The sequence below is a fragment of the Leptonychotes weddellii genome, chromosome 1 (genome assembly GCF_054177405.1).
Source record: "Leptonychotes weddellii isolate Sample4059 chromosome 1, ASM5417740v2, whole genome shotgun sequence".
Classification (NCBI taxonomy): domain Eukaryota; kingdom Metazoa; phylum Chordata; class Mammalia; order Carnivora; family Phocidae; genus Leptonychotes; species Leptonychotes weddellii.
In genome coordinates, this window is record NC_138369.1 from 139779475 (window position 1) to 139800423 (window position 20949).

The following is a 20949-nucleotide window of genomic DNA, read 5'->3' on the forward strand; positions in this document are numbered from 1 at the left end:
TGTCTGTATCCAAATTTTCCTCTTCTTGTAAGGACTTCAGTCACACTGGATTAGGGCCCACCTTAATGACCTCATCTTAGCTTGATTATAGCTGCAAAGACTCTACTTCCAAATAAGGCCACATTCATAGATTCCAGGGATTAGGATTTCAACATATATTCTGGGGGAACATAAATCAACCCGAACAACATTAGATTTGTAGGATTTTTAAGCACTAAAGTCATTCTCCTAGACTCTAAACCTCTCCCAGACCATCAACTTACCTCCAACTTGTACCCACCTGCCAAGACCCTTCCTGTGGAGTGAAGCAGGCCTGCTGGGAGGGTCTATTATGTGGCATTGTAGGAAAACAGCTGTCCCTGAGCAAAGGGGACTTGCAGTTCTGAATCCCTTTCTTATTAGAGGCTAGAAAGTCCTATTAAATGAAGCATTCATCCCCAAATTTTCATAACTACTGTAAGGAATGGAGTTAGTTCAATCACAGGTTATACCTTTTTTTTTTTTTTTAAAGAGATAAGCATTAAAATAATTCCTATGGTTATTGATGTAACTGTTTAAAATTCCCTCTGCCTGGGACCCCTGGGTGGCTCAGTCAGTTAAGAGTCTGCCTTCAGCTCAGGTCATGATCCCAGGGTCCTGGGATCGAGTCCCGCATCGGGCTCCCTGCTCAGTGGGGAGGCTGCTTCTCTCTCTGCCTGCCGCTCCCCCTGCTTGTAGTCTCATGTTCTCTTACTCTCTCTCTCTCTGGCAAATAAATAAATAAAATCCTAAAAAAATAAATAAAAAATAAAATTCTCTCTGCCTGATTCAGTCTTAGAAAACCACCTTCTGTAAATTTACGCCATAATGAAGAAAACTATGTAGACCTAGATTTTATGTCTGGCACTAACACTATCTGGGTAACCTTGGACAAATCCCTTAAATTCTCTGGACCTCTGTTTCCTCAACTGTAGAATGGGAATAGTAACACCCAGACTACCCACCACCACCCAGACTATGGGCAACAGTACTCTGTAACCTGCAGAGCACCAGGCAGAGCGGAAGGCAGAGCTGTCCCACCTGCGCTTGGGGTTGGGTGGTGCTTTTCCACTCGCACACATTCACCAATCAATCAGTTGTTGACTGTTTTCCACGTGTGGAGACACACTTAGAAGCCCAACCGCCCCCGGCAAAGGAGAAGGTTATATGGTTCATCTCACATAGGTATGAATTTCCTTTCACAGTTTGGCTCACAGCTTTCCTGGAACAGCTCATTCATCTTGTTGAAAAGAGCATTTTACCCCTTGGGAGCTATTTATTCCCTATACTTTTAGATACTCAGCATTTTGCATTCCAGGCACTTTTCTAAGAAGCATGCTTCAACTCATCAATTTCATTATACACACAAATATATCCATATAAACTTTCCTCTTTAGGTTTATGATTTAAGTTTTATATTAAACATTTCAATTCCAATAAAAACATGGGAAAACATTAAAGAGAGGTACAATAATTAGCAGGCCAGGAGTATAGAACAAGACGCAGTCTAGATTCCAGCTGCTTAGCGATGAACTTTGTTCATTCACTAAATATTTGACTCCCTATCCTGTGCCATGCATTGTTCTGGCACAAGGGATATAGTACTAAGCTATGTGGACATAGTCTGCCTTCACTGAGATCACAGGTTTGCCGACGGAATGCCAATTAAGCAATTGCATTAATATTTAAGTTCCTGTGCCAGTGCATGACATAGATTTTCAGGGTGCATATTTTCCCAAAGGATGAGTAAGAATTAACCAGAAAAATGCAGAGCAGAACAAGAGAAATATCCAAACAGAAGGAATAGTGTAGTAGACACAGGGAAGGAGGGAGAGAGGGAGAGAAGGAGGAGAAATGAGAGGCAAGGCAAGAAGGAAGTTTGAAGGATTAAGAGAAAATCAGTTTGGCTGAAGTTGAAGGTGCGTGAAGGACCATTGTAGGTCCTGAGGGGTCTTAAAGTCACGTGAGAGAGGTTGGGGCTTTACTCTAAGGGCAACAGAAAGCCTCTGGAGGGTTTTAAGTGCCATTGTGCCATTGCCATGGCTATGGCTGGAAACCAATGTCACCTCTGTTGCTGCTAACAGGTGCTTCTCCACATCACTGGCTCCCCAGTCCGCAAGCCTGAGAAAGGCAGATGTGATTGGTAGCACCGAGGCCACACGCCATGGCTGAATTTGGGGTTAGTGTGTGTCTGTGTGCGTGTATAAGAAGGGGCTGTATAAGAACGAGCTCTACCGAGATGCCCTTCAACAGATGAATGGAAAAAGAAGATGTGGTCCATATATACAATGGAATATTATTCAGCCATCAGAAAGGATGAATACCCAACTTTTACATCAACATGGATGGGACTGAGGAGATTATGCTAAGTGAAATAAGTCAAGCAGAGAAAGTCAATTATCCTATGGTTTCACTTATTTGTGGAACATAAGGAATAGCATGGAGGACATTAGGAGAAGGAAGGGAAAAATGAAGGGAGGGAAATCGGAGTGAGAGATGAACCATGAGAGATTATGGACTCTGAGAAACAAACAGGGTTTTAGAGAGCAGAGGGGTGGGGGGATGGGTTAGCCTGGTGATGGGTATTAGAGAGGGCACGTACTGCATGGAGCACTGGGTGTTATACGAAAATAATGGATTGTGGATCACTACATCAAAAACTAATGATGTATTATATGGTGACTAACATAACATCATTTAAAAAAAAAAAAAAAAAGAAAGAAAGAGCTCTAGCTCCAGTGAAGGCTCATAGAATGAGGAATTCCCCCAGACATACAGGAATGGAGCTCAGATGTTAGGCAGTCAAAACATGGGTCAAGTTCCACTACACCTGGAAAGCCTTTTACATGCAACACCAAGACTAGTCTACAAAACAAGTGTTCCAGAGAACACACTTCGGGAAATGCTGTCCTCCATATTTTCTTCACAAGAACAGGTGTCAAGTCAAGTCTATCCTGAAGACCCTAACTTAACCTGATCTCACCTTTTAACACTCATAAAACTTATGGACTGCACTACCCAATTTTATACTCCATTATATCATTTTTTTCATGTTTTGTAATAGTTGGTCATTGTTCCATGCATTTGTTTTTGTCTCTCTCTTGGAGGATTTTATCTGTGACATACTTGGAATCCAGCATGTATCTGACACTTAGTACATACACTACAAATATTTACTGTTATTGTGTGAGTGGAGATAGTTCAGCTAAGCTTGTAGCTTTCAACAAGCCCTAAGAAAGCAACCCCAGGCTGTTGGGGAAGTGGCTGTTCTTAATTCTTCAGCATTATTTCTACAAATATTTCTTTCTCCCTATTTGTTTTCTTCTTGTGGGCCCCCTATTATATTGACATCATAACCAGGTCTGCCCTTCCAATTTCTTAATTTTTCTGTTGATATCCTACATCTCTTTAGGTAGATCCTCCAGTTTTCTAATCCACTGTTCATTCTAACATCCAACCCATTGCTGAGGTCTTTATGTAAACAGTGTTCTTTTTAACTCTGAGATTTCCAGTTGGCTCATCTTTATAACGGTAACCTGCTTCATTTTAATGAAGCCTTTCTATCCACAATTCTCCCACAATTCTTTCACTTTGCTTATTTTAAGTCTTATTCTTCCTGTTTATTAGTTGGGCTACATCGGGAAAGCCTGTCCAGTTTGAGTTCTCTCATGTAGCTTCATTCTGCAGATGTATTGTTATTTTCTCCTGTGAGCTCGAACTCCCAGGGGTGTCAGCTACCTGGAGTAGTACTGAGACCCTCAGAGGGGAGGTGCTAAATGTGGGGAGGGTCCAGAGTAGAAAGAGGGGCTGGAAGGAAAGCCCCTTAAGGTGGACAACCTCTGAGTTGACCACACTCCTTTTCACACCCACACAGGGGTCCAGTCTGCCCCCCCATCTAATTTTACTTCTACCCCCCTCCTCCCACCCACACACTGTTTTTGCTCCCTTGTAATCTGCTGGCCTATGCCTTGTAAAGGGGGTGGTGGGGAAGGAGGTAATGCTCAGAGTCGGCAGGTCGACAGGCACAGTGGTTAGCCTATGCACTCCAGCAGGCCCTCACAGATGTGAGCCCACATTGCCCAGCCAGCCCTGGGCTGGTGCTGCTGGTTTTCTCCCTCACAAGGGCGATAAGGCAGGGCAGTTGGCAATGCACCTAGGCCAGACTGAAGGAGGCAAAAAAGTACAGCAAAAAAAGCTCTCCTCTAACCTATTCCTCACCAGTGGCCTCTTAAATTATGGGCTGCCATTTACCTCTCACTTCAAATGGCTAACCAGGGTTTCTCACAGATTTTGCATTAGTTCCTCCGTCCCATGATCTTCCTCCGGCCTTACGCATGTCCAGGCTTAGTTTCTGGGAGACAGCCAGCTGCTATGTTGGTTCCTCATCCTCTCAGGTATTGGGGTCTGCCCATCTTCTCTGTCGGATTCCTTTTCTCCTTTACCTTTCCTGTCTTTTTCTCCCTACCTCCCACCTATACTCCCTTTCCTTACAATTCCTTCACTCTGGAGTACAAGTGGAGGGGCTTGAAGAGGGAAAAGTAATTATTTTATGGTTTGAGGCAGAATTCAAGGATCCACTCCTTAGATTTTATTTATATGCTGAGTGATCGCACCGCAGGCAAGTTTCTTCTAGAGCTATTCTGAGGCCTACTTAATTAACACTCTGAAGCTGGGAAGGCACTAGAAAATTAGTTATGACTGTCAGAATTATGATGTGACACTTATCACCAATTTTTTCTGTAGTTGTATTTATTGACAGACCAGTGCCATTTATAGTTTTAAATAAGTATTGTCAGGATAGAAGTATTACTTACAGGAAACTGCTTTCTAAACAAGACTAAACTGATCATCTGCAAACATCTTCCTCTTCAAAATCCTAAAGGAAAATTTCTTGAGACGAACAGAAGAAGCCTCAAGAAAGGCCATATTTAAGAGACTAAACTATTTCCAATTACGGAGTGAACATGGTGGCAGAGATGCTATATACTACTCTAATTCTTCTCTGACACTCAGATTAGATGTTCCTCTTTAATGGGCATAGATAGAAGGCTCTAGCACCCTTTGTCCTCCCTGTCACATCTTGGTCCCTGACGACTGCTGTTTGCATCCATATAGCTGTCTTTGAACAAATGCCCTAGCTTGAGAAGACCGCATGAGGACTTTTGGTGCAGTTGGCCTGGGGGCTACCCAGCATTCAAATCCTTTACATGTTTTAGAGGAATTTCCTCCACTCCACTAAACTGGGTGAATTTTGTGGGAGGCAAAGCAGCTGATGGGTGCCAAAGGAGTCAGATATATGACTTGTGCTCGGATAGTTGGACCCTTCCACTTGGTACTTTCAGTGGTGATTACACGATACAAGGATGAAGGCAGAGTTTAGAATTCACTGGCAATGTTGACACCAGCAGAGTCCATGGCAGCAGGGTCCAGGGATGACCATATCTCATGGCAGAGGAGGTGGTGATTCCCAGGTGGGCGTCTTGACAAAACCATTCTGCGGCATGACTGTTGCCATAATTTCCTGTGGCTTAGTCTCTCTTGGTCCCTCATCATAGTCTGAGCCTGGCAACTCAGGTTTGTGAGCAACCCAATATCCTTCTAATAAATTACTTTTTCGCTTAAGTTAGCCAGTTGATCTCTGTTGCTTGCAACTGAGAACTTTGCCTGATCCCACACCCTCTTTCTTTTCCTACTTCACTCATACCCCATAGCTATTTTGGAGCCTAACTGTCCATAGGCTCCCCAGACCATCTCTCTGTTTTCCTCTCTCCTTATCCCCCACTTTTTGTCCTTTTAATACCCAGATAAACACTGTATTTGTCCTAGAAAGTTGTAATTGCTCTACTCTGGTGAAGATGGTATGGGGAGAGAGCAGGGACAAATATAGGATTTCTTTTTGCAAATATTGGAAAGGACAAAGAAAAATTAAGTATTTTCATGTCAATTTTTAATATATGCTTCCAGTTTAGATAATTAAAATAACTGAGTCAATTTGTCTACAACAGGGCAGTTAAATCTAGAGGGACGGAAACGGTTGGTTAATCCTGTTTGTTATGGCTTATCTTCACGGTTGTTTAATGGAGATCCAGAAATACCAGTTCTCAGGATTAATTCTTTTTTTTTTTTTTATTATGTTCTCAGGATTAATTCTGTCTTCTAGTGACACATAGGCTAACTACTTGGGTCTCCAAGCTGCCTGGTGCCTGTCACAAAGGAACCCAGCATTGATGAAAATAAAGCATAAAAGAGATGACGATTGGCCCTCTGGGTCCACAGGGGGTCCAAGTAAGATCATGGTTGGTGGGTGGCTGTGGCTCTGTGAAATACCGAAGCAAATCCGCTAACTTCTCAGTTTTATTTAGTGTCAACCCTGCTGACCTGACTCACACAGACGAATGGATGCCTGGACAATTCCTGGGGGGAAAAACAAAGATGAAAACCTCCTGCGTAGATTTTCCATAACTGTAAGGGAAAATGTAAGGGATCATGTAAAGTGTGATCAAATGACCTGACTTTCAGTGCGACTGTCATATTTTAAATTATTTTTTATTGTTGTTTGTAAGTATACAGATGTGCTCTTGTGGGAGGGAGAGTGGTTTAGTAGAAATATCCTGAGGGAATATCCTCAGGAACCGGAGTTATGTTCCTGCCTTTGCTTCAAGCTAGTTACGTGATTTGGGACAAATAATTTATTTCACTGGCTTCTAGTTTTCTTTCCTCTTAAGTGAAAAGAGACTGGGTGATTAAAATGTTGTTTTAGCTCTTAAGTTTAAAATACAATTATCCCTTTCCATCCCAATGGTTTCAAGAGATATTTTATATGTTTCTTTTAGGGATAGAAAAAAGAACAGAAAATGCAAGCCCAATTACAATTCTGTAGCTAAACGGACTTGACAAGAAAATCTTGTTGCCGTGAATAAAGGAAACAATGGCACACACGAAGTCAACACAAATATAGGCTGACTTCTCAAATAGCATATGTTCTTCATCCTCCACCGTTGGTATTATTAAAATTCTATAGCATAACTTTAAAAATCCGGAGACCAGCTCTCTAGTAACTGAGATTACCTATCATGGCTTTGAATCAGGAAGTATGGGAAAAAAACACGTTGCCTGAAAATGAAGAAGAAGGAATGTCTTTGCCAGTAGCAAAGCCTCCAACAACCTGAGGAGATCAACCAAAAAGGAAGAAACATGATGGGCCAGCAGTGTTCATAAAAGGTCTGAAAGACAAAAAGGACGGGAGAAGCAGACAGATATCAGATACACAGAAAAAAAATAGCCAGAAGAGAATGGTAGAGGTTAGAGGTGGTGGCAATGCAATGGAAGGTTGGAAATAGTGATAAGAACAATGAGCTCCAGGTACGGAGCTGCTTCAGACTCTGTGGTCCAAGGTGGGCTATAAACGCACATGCACACATAACACTGTAATACTAAAAACACAGGGTGGTCTTTTCAACAAATCATGCTGGAATGATTGGACATTATATGCTATATACAGAGATTTTATACCTTCACAAAGTTAACCTACAATGGATCATAAACCTAAATGTAAAATTCAAAGCTATAAAATTTTCAGAAGATAACACAGGAGAAAATCTAGGTGGCCTTAGACTTGGTGACAACTTTTTATTTTAATTAATGAATTAATTTGAGAGAGAGAGAGAGAGCCGAGTGTTGGGGGAGGGGGAGGTAAGAGGAGGAAGAGGCAGAGGGAGAGGGAGAGAGAGAATCCCAGGCAGGCTCCACTCCCAGCGTGGAGTCCAACATAGGGCTGCATGTCATGACCCTGAGATCATGACCCCCAGATCATGACCTGAGCAAAATCAAGAGTCAGACGCTTAACCGACTGAGCCACCCAGGAGCCCCTTTAAATACAACACCAAGGCATGATACATGAAAAAAAAATTGGTAAGTAGTACTTTCTTAAATTAAAGATGTCTGCTCTGTTAAAAAACACTATTAAGTGAATAAGAAGATAGGGCACAAACAAGGAGAAAATATTTGCAAAACCCTTATCTGATAAAAGAATGGTATCCAAAATCCACAAAGAATTCTTAAAACTGAACAATAAGGAAACAAACAATCCACCTAAAAAACGAGCAAAAGATCTGAACAGATACCTCACCAAAGAAGATATACAGGTGGCAAATAAGCATATGAAAAGATGCTAATATGCTCTTAGGCAACTGCAAATTAAAACAATGAAAGATCACTATACCCCTAATAGAATGGCTAAAATGCAAAGCACTGACAATACCAGATGCAGATAAGGATGTAGAGCAACAAGGACACTCTCATTGCTGGTGGGAGTACAAAATGGTGCAGTCCCTTTGGAAGGCAGTTTGACAGTCTCCAACAAAGCTAAACATACTCTTACCATAGGACCCAGGAATTAAGCTCCTTGGGTAAATACCCAAAGGAGTGGAAAACTTACATCTGTACAAAAATCTGCATACAAATGTTTAGAACAGCTTTCTTCATAATTGCCCCAAATCGGAAGCAACCAAGATATCCTTCAATAAGTGAATGGATAAATGGACTGTGGCATATCCAAACAAGAGCATATTATTCAACACTAAAAAGAAATAAGCTATCGAGCTCTGAAAACAAAACAAAACAAAACAAAACCACGAAGGAACTTCAAATGCATATGGCTAAGTGAAAGAAGCAAGTCGGAAAAGTCTACATAGTGTATGATTCCAAATATACGACATTCTGGAAAAGGCAAAACTAGAGAGACAGTAAAAAAAATAAGCCATTTCCAGGATTTGAGGGAAAGAGGGAGAGGTGAATAGGAGAAGCACAGGGGATTTTTACAGGGATGAAATAAATTATTCTGTATAATCCACTTTAATGGTGGATACATTATGCATTTCTCAAAACCTATGGAACCATATAACACCAAGAGTGAACCATAAACTGTGAACTTTAGTAAATAATAAAGATCAATGCAACACCAATATTGTATCAATATTGGTCCATCATTAGTGTAGCCCACTAATGCAAGATGTTAATAATTAATTATACATAAAAAATAAATTAATGCTTAATTTTTTGTAAACCTAAAACTTCTCTGAAAAATAGAGTCTATTTTAAAAAAAATATAAAGGAAGAGTGAGGAAGCTGACAAAGCTGAAAAACTTTTGTGTCCCAGGATAGGCAGAGGGAAGGGCAAACCTTTACACTCGTAATGGTCCAATCAACTGTAAGACTACAGGTAGCCAGAGGATGCTTTTACTCAGGATTACATGCTACTTGATGATAGTAGATAAACTTTAGTTTTGCCACCATTTTCAGAAATAAAGTATTTTATTTAAACACTTATGAGTTTAACCAAAACCATTGATCTATACCTTTAAATAAACCAATACTTTCATAATTACATATAGACACCCCTGGCCAGCCTTGGGATCACCTGAAGAAGGCTGGGTCCCAAATAAACTTCCTTAAAATTATGGGCTGAGAACTAGCTCTTGAAAAGCTTTTCAGTGGAACAGAGAGAAAATTTACCAGTTCTTAGGAGTTATGACAGGGAAATGGATTCTGATAGCCGTCCTACCAGAAAAGAAGGCTTATATTCAACTTTCTTTGAATGCATTTTTCAATATAAGATACCTTCAAACCAGTTTCACTCTTCTTATTCAACCCATTGAAAAATTGCCTGTTTAATTTTGTGCAAAATCAACACCTGCATGTCCTTCTTCCTAACAGCAAAATCAATTTATTTGTCTATTGTCACTTCAAATAAACTGAGAGGATGAGACAAGTGAGAATTTGAAGGAATTAATTACTACAGCAAATTATTTGAATTAATTTTATTATTAATAACACTTAATATATAACTTACATTTGCTATATGACACTCAGCTTTGTTTTTCTCTCTCCAGGAATGGAGCACTATCTTTTGACAGGTAAATCAATTGCTTCTCCCGTATAAACAATGTTTACACATGTTCTTAGAAATTTATTATGTATGAAAACCAAAGAATCTTAAGACTGAGGAAGTGTTAAGTCCAATAGTTGTTCTTATTGCTGACCTTAGCTTCTAAGCAGAATACAGGTCCTTAGGATTTGTTTTGGTTTTGGTTTTGGTTTGCATAGCAACTAATGTACTGGAAAAAAAACCCTCAAACTTTCCATTTGCACAATATCCAAGAAAAGAAAATAAACAATATTCAAAAATGTATTTTTTTTTAGCAAAATAAAAAGGACTATGATTTTATTGCCTGGCAGCACCGTGGTATGTTTGATATTTTCCTTACAAATAAGCAGAAAGAATGGTGAGGCCCCAATTCGAATAGCTCATTAGATGTACCTTTAAATCATTAACGCACCATCTTGGTGTGTTGACATGAACTTCAGTTAGCTCCAGAGTTAAACAATGTAGGAAGAGCTGGCTAACGAACTCTGAGTGCTGCGTGGCAACGTGTAATAATATCAACCCGTTTGAAAGGAAGAAAGAAATACTGGCATCTTCTTGCAGCAGGGAAGTTTCACGGTATCACAGGTATCAAGTCCCTGGTCTTTTAGATTCAAGCCAACAGTGAGGAACGATGTAGGAGATACTTCAGGTAACGTGTGGAAAACCAAAGAGGGAAAGAAAGGAAGACTGAAAAATCCCTACTTTTTTTTTTTTCTTTTTAAAAAATTTAAATTCAATTAGCCAACATATAGTACATCATTAGTTTCAGATGTAGAGTTCAGTGCTTCATCAGTTGCATCTAACACCCAATGCTCATCACATCACATGCCCTCCTTACTGCCCATCACCCAGTTACCCCATCTCCCTACCCACCTCCCCTCTAGCAACCCTCAGTTTGTTTCCTAGAGTTAAGAGTCTCTCATGGTTTGTCTCCCTCTCTGATTTCCTCCCATTCAATTTTCCCTCCCTTCCCCTATGATCCTCTGTGCTGTTTCTTATATTCCACATGAGTGAAAATCCCTACATATTGTATCAAATACTTAAAATACCCCCACAGAAAGGAGCATCACAGCAGTAAAATCAAAACAAAACAAAATAACAACCAAAAACTAAACCCAACACTATAGCAGGTCTATTGCCATGGCACTCAGGAAGAAACAAAAGGAATATGAGAGAGAAACAAGATGGTTGGAATACAAGCTCAGCACATGTGGCAAAGTGGGAGCAAAGCAAGATGAAACAGAACAAAAACACTTCCAGGCAGTGAAGAGCCCTATGGGAAGCATCTCAAAAGAAACAAAACAAAACAAACAAAAAAAGAGTTGTTTTTCAGAAACAATAATTTAAAGTTTTATTTATTTGCTTTTATGAGATAAGGAGTTACAAATGATCTTTTTGGCAAGACATTTCTCCTACTTGTCTATAATTAAGAAAAAGATTAGGGGCACCTGGGTGGCTCAGTTGGTAGAGTATGTGACTCTCGACCTCAGGGCTGTGGGTTTAAGCCCCATACTGGGCATAGAGCTTACTTAAAAAAAATAAAATAAAGTTGTACACAAGTATAAGATATTCTTCAATTACATGTAAAAATTACTATCTTACATGTGGCAAAAACAAAAAAGGAGTGTAAAAACAAAAAAAAGTACTGAACTTTCGTGCTTGAATAAAGATAAAAAATGTAGTCTTCTCTTATCAGTGGAGAAAATAAAACTCAGGGAGGGAATAGGATTTGCTGCAGGTACACAGGTTGTTAAAGAGATAAAAACACACATCTTGTGGAGCTCCACCCAGGGTTCTTCCCCAGTACTGCTCAGCCTCTTGGTTTTTTGTTGTCCTTGCCTTAGGAGAGTAAAACATGTTTCTTGTGAAATATTCGGAAAATACAGAAAAGTACAGAAAAGACCATTAAGATTCTCCATAATCTTACCACCCAGAGACAATGTAAAGTTCATTATATTTCAGAAACCCCTAATAAAAACCTACAAAAAAAAAAAAATACTGAGAACTCCATAGTCTAAGATTTGAAATGGATAAAATTATGAACCTGAATTGAGACACTTGGATAGTCTAGCCTCAGTAATTGCTGATGTAATTTATTTCACTATTCTGGCTTTCAGTTTCTCATGAATAAAAAAATAATGATAGGCTTATCCTTTTAACTGTAAATTTAAAACTGAGGATTATTATACTTATTAAATGGTCTAGAGGCATCTAGAGGCAAAAATGCCTCTCTAGATGATCTGGATAATAGGTCGCAATAGATGCCCTAGATGATAACTGATGACGTCATCTTCCCTTGTGATTCCCTAAAAGCCACAGAAATATTATTCTTTAGTGATGCGGAGGTGCAATTCTGTACCCCCAGTTACAATATGTGTTTTTTCCCACACCACCAAGAGATTCTCAGACATTAGCTGGGTGTCCCATAATTCAATTCAATTCTAACAGTTTCTACTTGGAGATAGCGTCAGATCCCACAGATTAAGGATTCAGTTCTGTAAGACTCCCCCCTCCCCACTTCTTCCTGCCTTCAGATGCCAATCAAAGAGTCCAGGTTGGGGATCTGGCTGGCTCAGTCAGAAGAGCATGGAACTCTTGATCTCTGGGTTGTGAGTTTGAGCCCCAGGTTGGGTCTAGAGATTACTTAATAAATAAATAAACAAACTAAAAAAAAAAAAAGTCCAGGTTGTCACTTGACAACAGCTGTAGATCAGAGGTTCCAAAAACATCCTCCTTGGGTTCAATTAATTTACTAGAGTAGAAAGAGGAAGACTCCATAAAATGGGGGAGAGGACCTATGAAATTTCTTAGAAAGAAAATCACATTTTGATCACTTCACAAAGATAAGAGAAGAAAGACAGGAAAGCTATCCAGGTCTATCTTTCCCTGCTAAAATAAGAAAAACTCACCTAATATAAAGATGAGCAACAGATACGGACTGCAATTGAATCCCACACAAAGTCACTGTAAGTAAAAGAGAATAAGAAGCAGAAAACACCATTTCAGATGGTGAACATATGCCAGAAAGCTGTACCTATAAAACAGATGGAATGTATAGCCTAATATTGCAAAATTAAAAATTATGAACATTTAAAAACTATGAAAAAAGCCATAAATCAGAATTTTAAAAATTCAGAAATGAGATGATTGGAGAAAATGAAGTTTTAAAAAGGAAATGGCAGAACTCAGGAAAATATTAGAGATAAATTTAAAAATTCTGTCATAAATTAATATTTAATTTGGAGGAGCACAGGGATATAAAAAACACCTTCATAATGTCATAAGGAAAACAGAAGATGAAAAGGAGAAAAAAAATTTTAAATCTGGGGCAGGATATAAAAAAATAATTCTAGAAAAATGGGTAGATATAGGAAACAATAAAAAGAGCCAACATAAGTATAAAGGGAATTCCTAAAGAAGATAATCAAGCACTGGAATAAATGAATGTTAAAAACTCTAAAGAAAATTTCCTGAATTAAAGAAATAATCATTGAAGTTGCATATTGCAAAATGACATCGTGTACCTGGGAAAGACTGACCTAGTAGACGCTGTCTGGTAAAACTACTGGAATTCAAAGAAAAAGGAAAAGGAGTCTTTCGGGAATCCAGGCAGAAAAATGAAATTTCTTGCAAGGGAAAGAATCCCTTCTATTATTACTTTTGCCAGAAGCCAAAGGAATAATATGCTTAAAACTCAAGGGAAAAAACTGTAAGCCAAGGGGTTTATATTCGGCTAATCAGACTTGCAAGTACAAAGGTTGTGGACAAAGTGTTATGAACATGAAAGAATTGTAGGAGATGCCTCCTAGAGAATAAGCTTTAGACAATCAAATGACTGGAGGACATTAACATAAGTCTAGCTGTGAACTTTTAATATATAGGTACCTGTACAACTAAGACTAAATGTTTGTTATAAGGAAGATAGTCTAACTCGTAATGACTATATGCTTTGACAACGCAGATAGGTACAACTAACCAAAAGTGGGGCAACAATGGGGAGAAAATATGAAAAGTAGAACAAGTTCATTAATTTCTTTATAGGCATAACTAGGGTTTAGATTTGGGGGTTGAAAAAAGAGATGGAGAAGATACTAGCTAATTTCAATATTGCTCATCATAGAGAACTAAGAGACAAAAATAGAAGAGGCTAATGGCATTATATAAATATATTAGTACAAAGGAAACCATTGGAACAACAATAACAGCAAAAAACTGCTTTATTTTACAGGCCATAATTTGTGCACACGCGTGCACGTGCACACACTTGCGGTGGGGAGGGTCAGAGGGGGAGAAAATGTGCTAATGAGCACAGATACTGTGCGAATGGGATGATTTCCTCCTCACAAACAAGCACCAGTCCGGTTCAGTAAGAGGAAGTGGGAGGAGGGCAAAGAAAGCTTCTCTGCCTCAGTCCATCCGAGACTGAGGGAACTGAGGCTAATCACATCAAAGGTTTTCATCCTTCTAAGTAACCAGTAATGTATAGTTAGAAGTGACCACTGGAGTGTCCTGATACATATTTCACTGTTCATGAGAACTGGATAGGCTTTTTGAATTTGGATCCAAGAGGCAGCATAACTGATTCTAGATATACAACTACTGGTTGATGTGAATAAAGCTAAGGATTGTTCCTTGGGCATAAAAAAAAGTGTATGTCATTAAAAGATAAATGTCTCCACTGAATAAACAAAAGGAATATTTCCAGGGAAACACTTCAAATTAAAAGATCTATGGTGAGCAATGAATTCTGTGGCTGAAAGTCTCCGAGAAGACTTCTTGTTGCCTGGTAGTTAAGATTTTTTTGTTGAAAAGCTTCTTATCAGCATCTAGCTCAAGTATAAACATCTGATTATTGCCACCACCTGTCTCTACAAGAGTATTCTCATTTCTCAATAAACCTGCTTTCGTGCCCTCTGTCCTAATCAAACATATGCCTGGTGACTTTCTCAACAAGGTGACTTCCTTCTAGTTGATTTCCAGCCCTGTAGTGATAGAACACCCTGTTTGCCACAGTGAAACTCCACTCCTCTGAAAAGAAGTCTCCAGATACCTCCCCTCAGGGAAATGAAATGAACCATGATCTTGCCTAACCTGCACCTTCAATCCTTATTTTTCACTATTCTTCTTTAAAGCAGTCACTCTTCTTTCAGTGATATATATATATATATTTTTTTAGTGGCAACTTCATATCTACATTACTCTTTCTAGAAGGCATGTGAGGCTTTTCCTGATGCTGACCTCAGTTAATTAGCATGACACATGCCTGGCTAAATAGTTCCTTGGGCCAGTGTTTGGTAAGGGAGATGCAGTGGCTGCAGGAAAGATTAGGGGCCAAGGTTCCCCACAGCAGCTTCCTCTTCTCACCAAAGCCTAAATTGGGAAAAGCCTTTCTCCTCCAAAGTGAAGAAAAAATAATGGCAAACATAACAATGGCTTGAAGGGAAAAGGAAAAAAGATGAAAACTCAAAAAATTGTATTTTTTTTTCCCCTAAACCCAATTCTTTGTTGCACTGAAGAGGGATGGGTGGGAAATGACCCCTGCAGGGGAGGGGTCCCTGACCAACTGCTTGGGTCAGGTTAAAGGAAAAAGGTCCTGGCCAACCTTTTGCTCTTGGGTTCATAGTTCTTTATTTAGCAGAGCCCTTCAGTGAGTTTGGGATCTGCAATGGAAGCAAACTGCTTCTCATGAATTAATAAAAATTTAGAGAGTGGGAGAGGCCAGCATTTGGGGTGGGGAGTAGCTAATAAGTTGGTGATAAACCAGGGCCTAAAAAGTAGTGCCACCATCTTGAAATTTACCCTATTGGGAAATAGCTAGTAAGCTGTTATGACAGTATTGACTAGATTTCTGCTTTAATCTATCACCTATCCTGTGCTGTTCTGCAATTCCCTTATGTTAGTCCAACCCTTCAGGAAAATTCTGCTATATCCAAAAACATGGTCTTCATGTTATTGGAAGATGGGCTGCTAGTATCCAACATGGGGCAAACAGGACCAAGAAGAGAGGAGGCCATCAAGAGAAACAAGTGTAATGGTTTGGCTAGATAGATCAGAAAAATGCTATCTCTGGAGAAATCAATGGGAATACCAGCTGGAGGGAGAGGGGGTAATTTCCCAAAGTAACAGGGGTGAGGTTTCCACTGTCTTATTTGCATACTAAAGAGAGGTTTCGAAAGCTGTAAGAGGTGAGGACATCTGGTTAATACTAGGATTAAAATAATTAAAATACTTGAGTTATCTGCCAGTCCCATGGTTCCCGACTGTATTTCTCAGACTAGTGAAATTTTAGGGACTCCTGGGGTTGTCAACTTTTTATTGTATTATGCAAAGATATTTTAAAAACGAATTTTCACCATTGTTTCATAAAATAAGAAGCATTTAAACATGTAGACAGGCAAAATGGAAAGGGCATAATTTCATGACAATTGTTAAAAATGTTGTTTTTATCTGGAGTGATCTCACCCTTTCAACCTACTAAAATGTATATTTTATTTTTTTAAAAGATTGAGTTATTTATTTTAGAGGAGGGGCAGGAAGGCACAGAGGGAGAGAGAGAATCCCAAGCAGACTCCACGCTGAGCCGCGGAACCCGCACAGGGGTCGATCCCAGAACCCTGAGATCATGACCTGAGCTGAAATCAAGAGTTGGACGCTTAACTGGCTGAGCCACCCAGGCGCCCCCACAAGTATGTATTTTATTTTACTTAGTTTTAGTTTACCGTTTCCTTAAATCTTTCTTCACTTATTCACTTTTCAGAGACATTAGTAGATGAACACGACTCTGCCCCTGTCCTCAGTATCTCACACTTCTCTAGGGAAGTCAGGCAGGTGACCCACCTGCGGACAGTGCACCTGCGCCTCTGGCAGAGAAACTCACCAAGTACTAAGGGCAGAAAGGCCAAGCAGCAGGTAAGAAACAGTCAATCTATTTCTAAGCAGAAGTGCAAGAAATACTAAAGCCTGATGTCAGAACTCACTTTGCACATACCATCTGAGTTTCCTTACTGACGATTTAGGGGGAAACTGATAGTACACCCCAGAGATCATGGATTTTTTTCAGACTTATTCATTCTGAGCAAATTACAGGGCTAGGAACACAACTGACGTGCCATCTCAGCTGGCCCATACCGCACACTGGACAGGAAGAGAGGCGAGTGGCATGGAATTAGGGGGATAAAACTGTCCCTCTCACTTGTCCCCAGTAGAACGGCTCTGCACATGGTCACGCTGCTCACTTGAGGACATACAACCTGCAGGGCAGCAGGGGACAGGCCAGGGTGAGGGCTGTGCTGCCCTGGCGACCGCACCTTTGGGGCCAGACTGGAGATGGGGAACTTGCTCCATACACACGGTTGGGAGATGACTGGGAGTGCTGGTGGGCACACTGGTCCATCCTGCTCAATACTACTCCAAGCTACCAGGTTTCTGAGTTCTGATTCTCAGCGAGAGGTAGAGAGGGAGGTCTATTGTGGTGGCCAAGTCATCTGGTTCTGGAATCTCCCGAGGGAGCAGGGAATGGAATGCTGGCACAGTAAGGGACACACATACACATTCATATGGGAAGAAGATCCAGACGCAGGTACACTGGGGAGTCTTCTCTTTTCTCTGTGCCCCAGAGGGGACCATATTAGAGGGAAAAACCTACCTATGCATTTTTTTCTACATTATATAATCCGAGTATATGTATCAAAGAGATAGTTGCTGGAACAGTCATTTCCTCCCTTGTCTCACCTCGATCCTTGTCAGAAATAGGTCTAGAACTTTCCCACAATTACCCATCCTTATTTAACACCAAACCCCCAGGGATCGGCGGCCGGCTGCAGTTGCAACAACATCTCTGGCCAGGTCTTGTGGCTTCTCGGAAGCGCGGATGTGTGACAGTAGTACAGAATCGCAGGAAGTGACTACTGAACACACACGCTCTGCAGCTTGCGTCCATTCTCACACATTCGTGTTTTAGATTCTGAGCAGCTCTCCCTCCCCATGCGCTATGAAATAGAAGGGTCTGGCAGAATCATCCAAATGAAATGAGGTTCCTTCTCCCCCGGGAGATTAAGAACAGAGGTGAGGTCCTTTCCCTCCGCAACCATAGAAATCTCGAGTTTCCTAGAGAAAGGCCCAGCAGGGGGCCAGAAGCCACAGAAGGTGCAGGGAACCCGCGCCTCTGCAAAGCCCCGAAATGCCAGGGGACCCGGCCAGGGAAGGTACGAGATGAACCGGAGTTGTACCCGAGGCCGGTTGCGGGAGGATGCGGCAGCCCGGGGCAGGGCAGTGATTGCTTTGAAGGGAAAAGGGAACAAGGGTCCGCTGGTCCCTGAGGACTCCCGAGGTCATTTCCCAAGGGACCCAAAGCAGCGACGGGGTTCTGAGATCTGGCAAGTTCCTGGGAGTCGAGCGAGGAGAGCGAGAGTCTTACCTGGCCCGGCTGGCTGGTGTAGTTGAAGGAGTAGATGTTCTCCGTGGTGAGACTCACCACCCCGCTGTAGACGCGATCGAAATCGGAGCCCCTGGCGGGGTCGCGGCGGTCGCGGCTCGGGAGGGGTTGCGCGGGTCGCCGGGGTGCCGCCGCGTGCAGGAGCCAGGGTAGCAGCGCGCAGAGCAGCGCGATCCGCGGGCAGCCCCGCATGGTGGGCGCCGCGCCCCTGCCACCAAGGAGAGCCTCCCTGGCGAGGGGGCGAGCTCAGAGCGGGTCCTTCCAAAGCCCCCCTGCGGGCCTGGGCGCCGGCTTCAGCGCAGCGCGGGTGATGCCTGGCAAGCCCCTCTGGCGAGTGCTGGCAGCCCCCGGGCGAAGGACCGATCAAATATTGATGCAGCCGCCTGGGGTCTCCGCGGGAGGTCGCGGGCCAGGAGCGGGGGCGAAGGGTACGGGGGCCTGGGGCTGCTGCTTTGCTCTCCGGCTTCTAAGTCCTTTTCCTTCCCCTTTCCTCATTTCTCATAATCCCCCACTTACCCAGCCAGGATTTCAACAGATCTCTTCCCTACTCAATCTCAAAAAAATAATAATAAAAAATAAATTTAAAAAGGCATTAGAGACATTAAAATAGAAATATTCACTAGTCTTAAAGAGTCAACCTGACTAGCCACGAAGCAGGAAATAGTCTGTTTCAAGTAAACGTGCACCCTGACTGCAAGGGAAGAAACAGAAAGCCACAGACCCTGTCCCCAAAGAGGGTGCACGAGTTTGCTTTTCCTGTCTGCTACCTGCAGAGAATTGCCCGTTTGAATGATGGTTACTAACTCTCAGCTCTCCCTTCTCTAACAGAACCCCTTGCCAGACACCTGTTTTATTTTCTTATCATCTTTTATTCTCAGGGAGACCCTCACATCATCGCTTTCTCTCTCCCTCACTGTTTGTGTCCCTATTAAATATGTACAGTCATAAAAACTGAAGAGAGAGGGTAAAGAAGACAATTTCCACCACGCCTGAAATCTGGTCCCGGAAGTTGTCAAGGACGTCTCAGCGAAGCTGGCTTTCTGCAGCAGGTTTCTTTCCGTCCTCCCCAACTTCTTGCCTACTTTACCTCTGCAATGACTTCTTAGATTCTGGGAGAAGCCCTGGGATTCTGAATTGTTTTTCAAACGAGAGAAACTACAGCCCATTAAAAGGAAATCTCCTTCTGGCAAAATTTAGGGGATTTGATTTAAACGGTTGGAAGAGGCAGATAAAGGGTGAGGTGGGAAGAGGATCCCTGGGAAATCCTTGGGGAACAACAAACAAGCACAGTTCAGGTGTAGAAGAGAACTTACTCTCTTATTTCAGCTTCAAGTTATTTGTAAACTAGAAAGTAATATAATTGCATTCAATCTGAAGGAACATTTAAAGAGAAGCCAGAAGAAGAAAAGATCGTGTTCAAAGAATTAAGTTACAGATTAAAATCCTAGCATTTACCATTCAAAGGGAGGGTTTGATTTATTTAGTTATTGGGGGGGGAGGGGCAGCGGGTGAGGGAGACAGAATCTCAAGTAAGGTCCACACCCAGCCTGGAGCCCCACTCAGGGCTGGATCTCACGCCCCTGAGATCATGACCTGAGCCAAAATCAAGAGTTTGAGGCATAACGGACTGAACCACCCAGGCACCCCAGGTTGTTTTTTTTCTTTTTAACCTCATTGAATTTCTATAATTTATTAAAATATCACAAATGAGTTCAATACATTTGGTATAATGTTTTATAACTGTGCAATCAGAAAACAATGCTGATGGAAGATTGAGTTAGAGAGTCCTTATTAGGACAATTTTCACTTTTAAATAAATGTTCTTAAAAATGTATGGGTATAAGGACAAAAATACTAATTCAAAAAGGAGTCTGGGGGTAAAGTTTAAAGTGCAGCTCATTGTTTTAAGAAATATAATAATTTCATCCAGAATTTGAATGACATTAAACTGCTATATTTAAAATGTGTATGCCTCTTTTGAGCATTTAACAAAATTTCATAAACTTGAAGTTTATCAAGTCCTTCAAGGTTAGCTGGCCTGGCCAGTTCAAGCACTCTCTACAGCTAGAGGGTCATGGAGTCCTACTCAGCACCACAAGAGATGAGGAACTGGCTTTTTCACAAGGTAACTCCTTCTTTTGGGGGCAAGTGTCTCATTATTAGAACAATATTTCACAGTCTAAATTGAAATCTGCCTCTCTTCCACTCATTGGCATGGGTTCTGCCCTCTGGAGCCATAGGAATAAACTTAATCCTTCTTCCACATGACAGCCTTGTAGGTATTTGAAGGAGCTATGACCCTAACTTTAAGCACTGAAATTAGAAGTGATTAGAACAGATCCTTTATCTTAGCAAAGAACTCAAAATATTTATTTTAAAGCCCTTATAGATGACATATATAACAATTTGAATTATATATTTCAAATTATACTATGATCTAATCCTCATTCCATTGAATGACCTTGGGCATTTAACCTCCCAGGATCACAAGGTTGCTGTAAGGATAAGGGGGCGGGGGTGGGGGGCGGAGAAGAATGTATTTGAAATTGTATTAGAAAGTTTAACATGTTGT

At 41.2% G+C, this 20949-nt stretch overlaps 1 protein-coding gene across 1 annotated transcript in view; it reads right to left on the reverse strand.

Moving 5' to 3' along the window:
* LOC102735791 (SID1 transmembrane family member 1) overlaps window positions 1–19277 on the reverse strand; it is a 48373-nt gene extending 29096 nt beyond the window's left edge. The window contains exon 1 of the mRNA XM_081815537.1: window positions 18360–19277. Within this exon, the coding sequence (XP_081671663.1) occupies window positions 18360–18569 (210 nt within the window). The 5' untranslated portion in view covers window positions 18570–19277. The remainder of the gene's footprint in view (window positions 1–18359) is intronic.
* Window positions 19278–20949: the final 1672 nt, after the last annotated feature.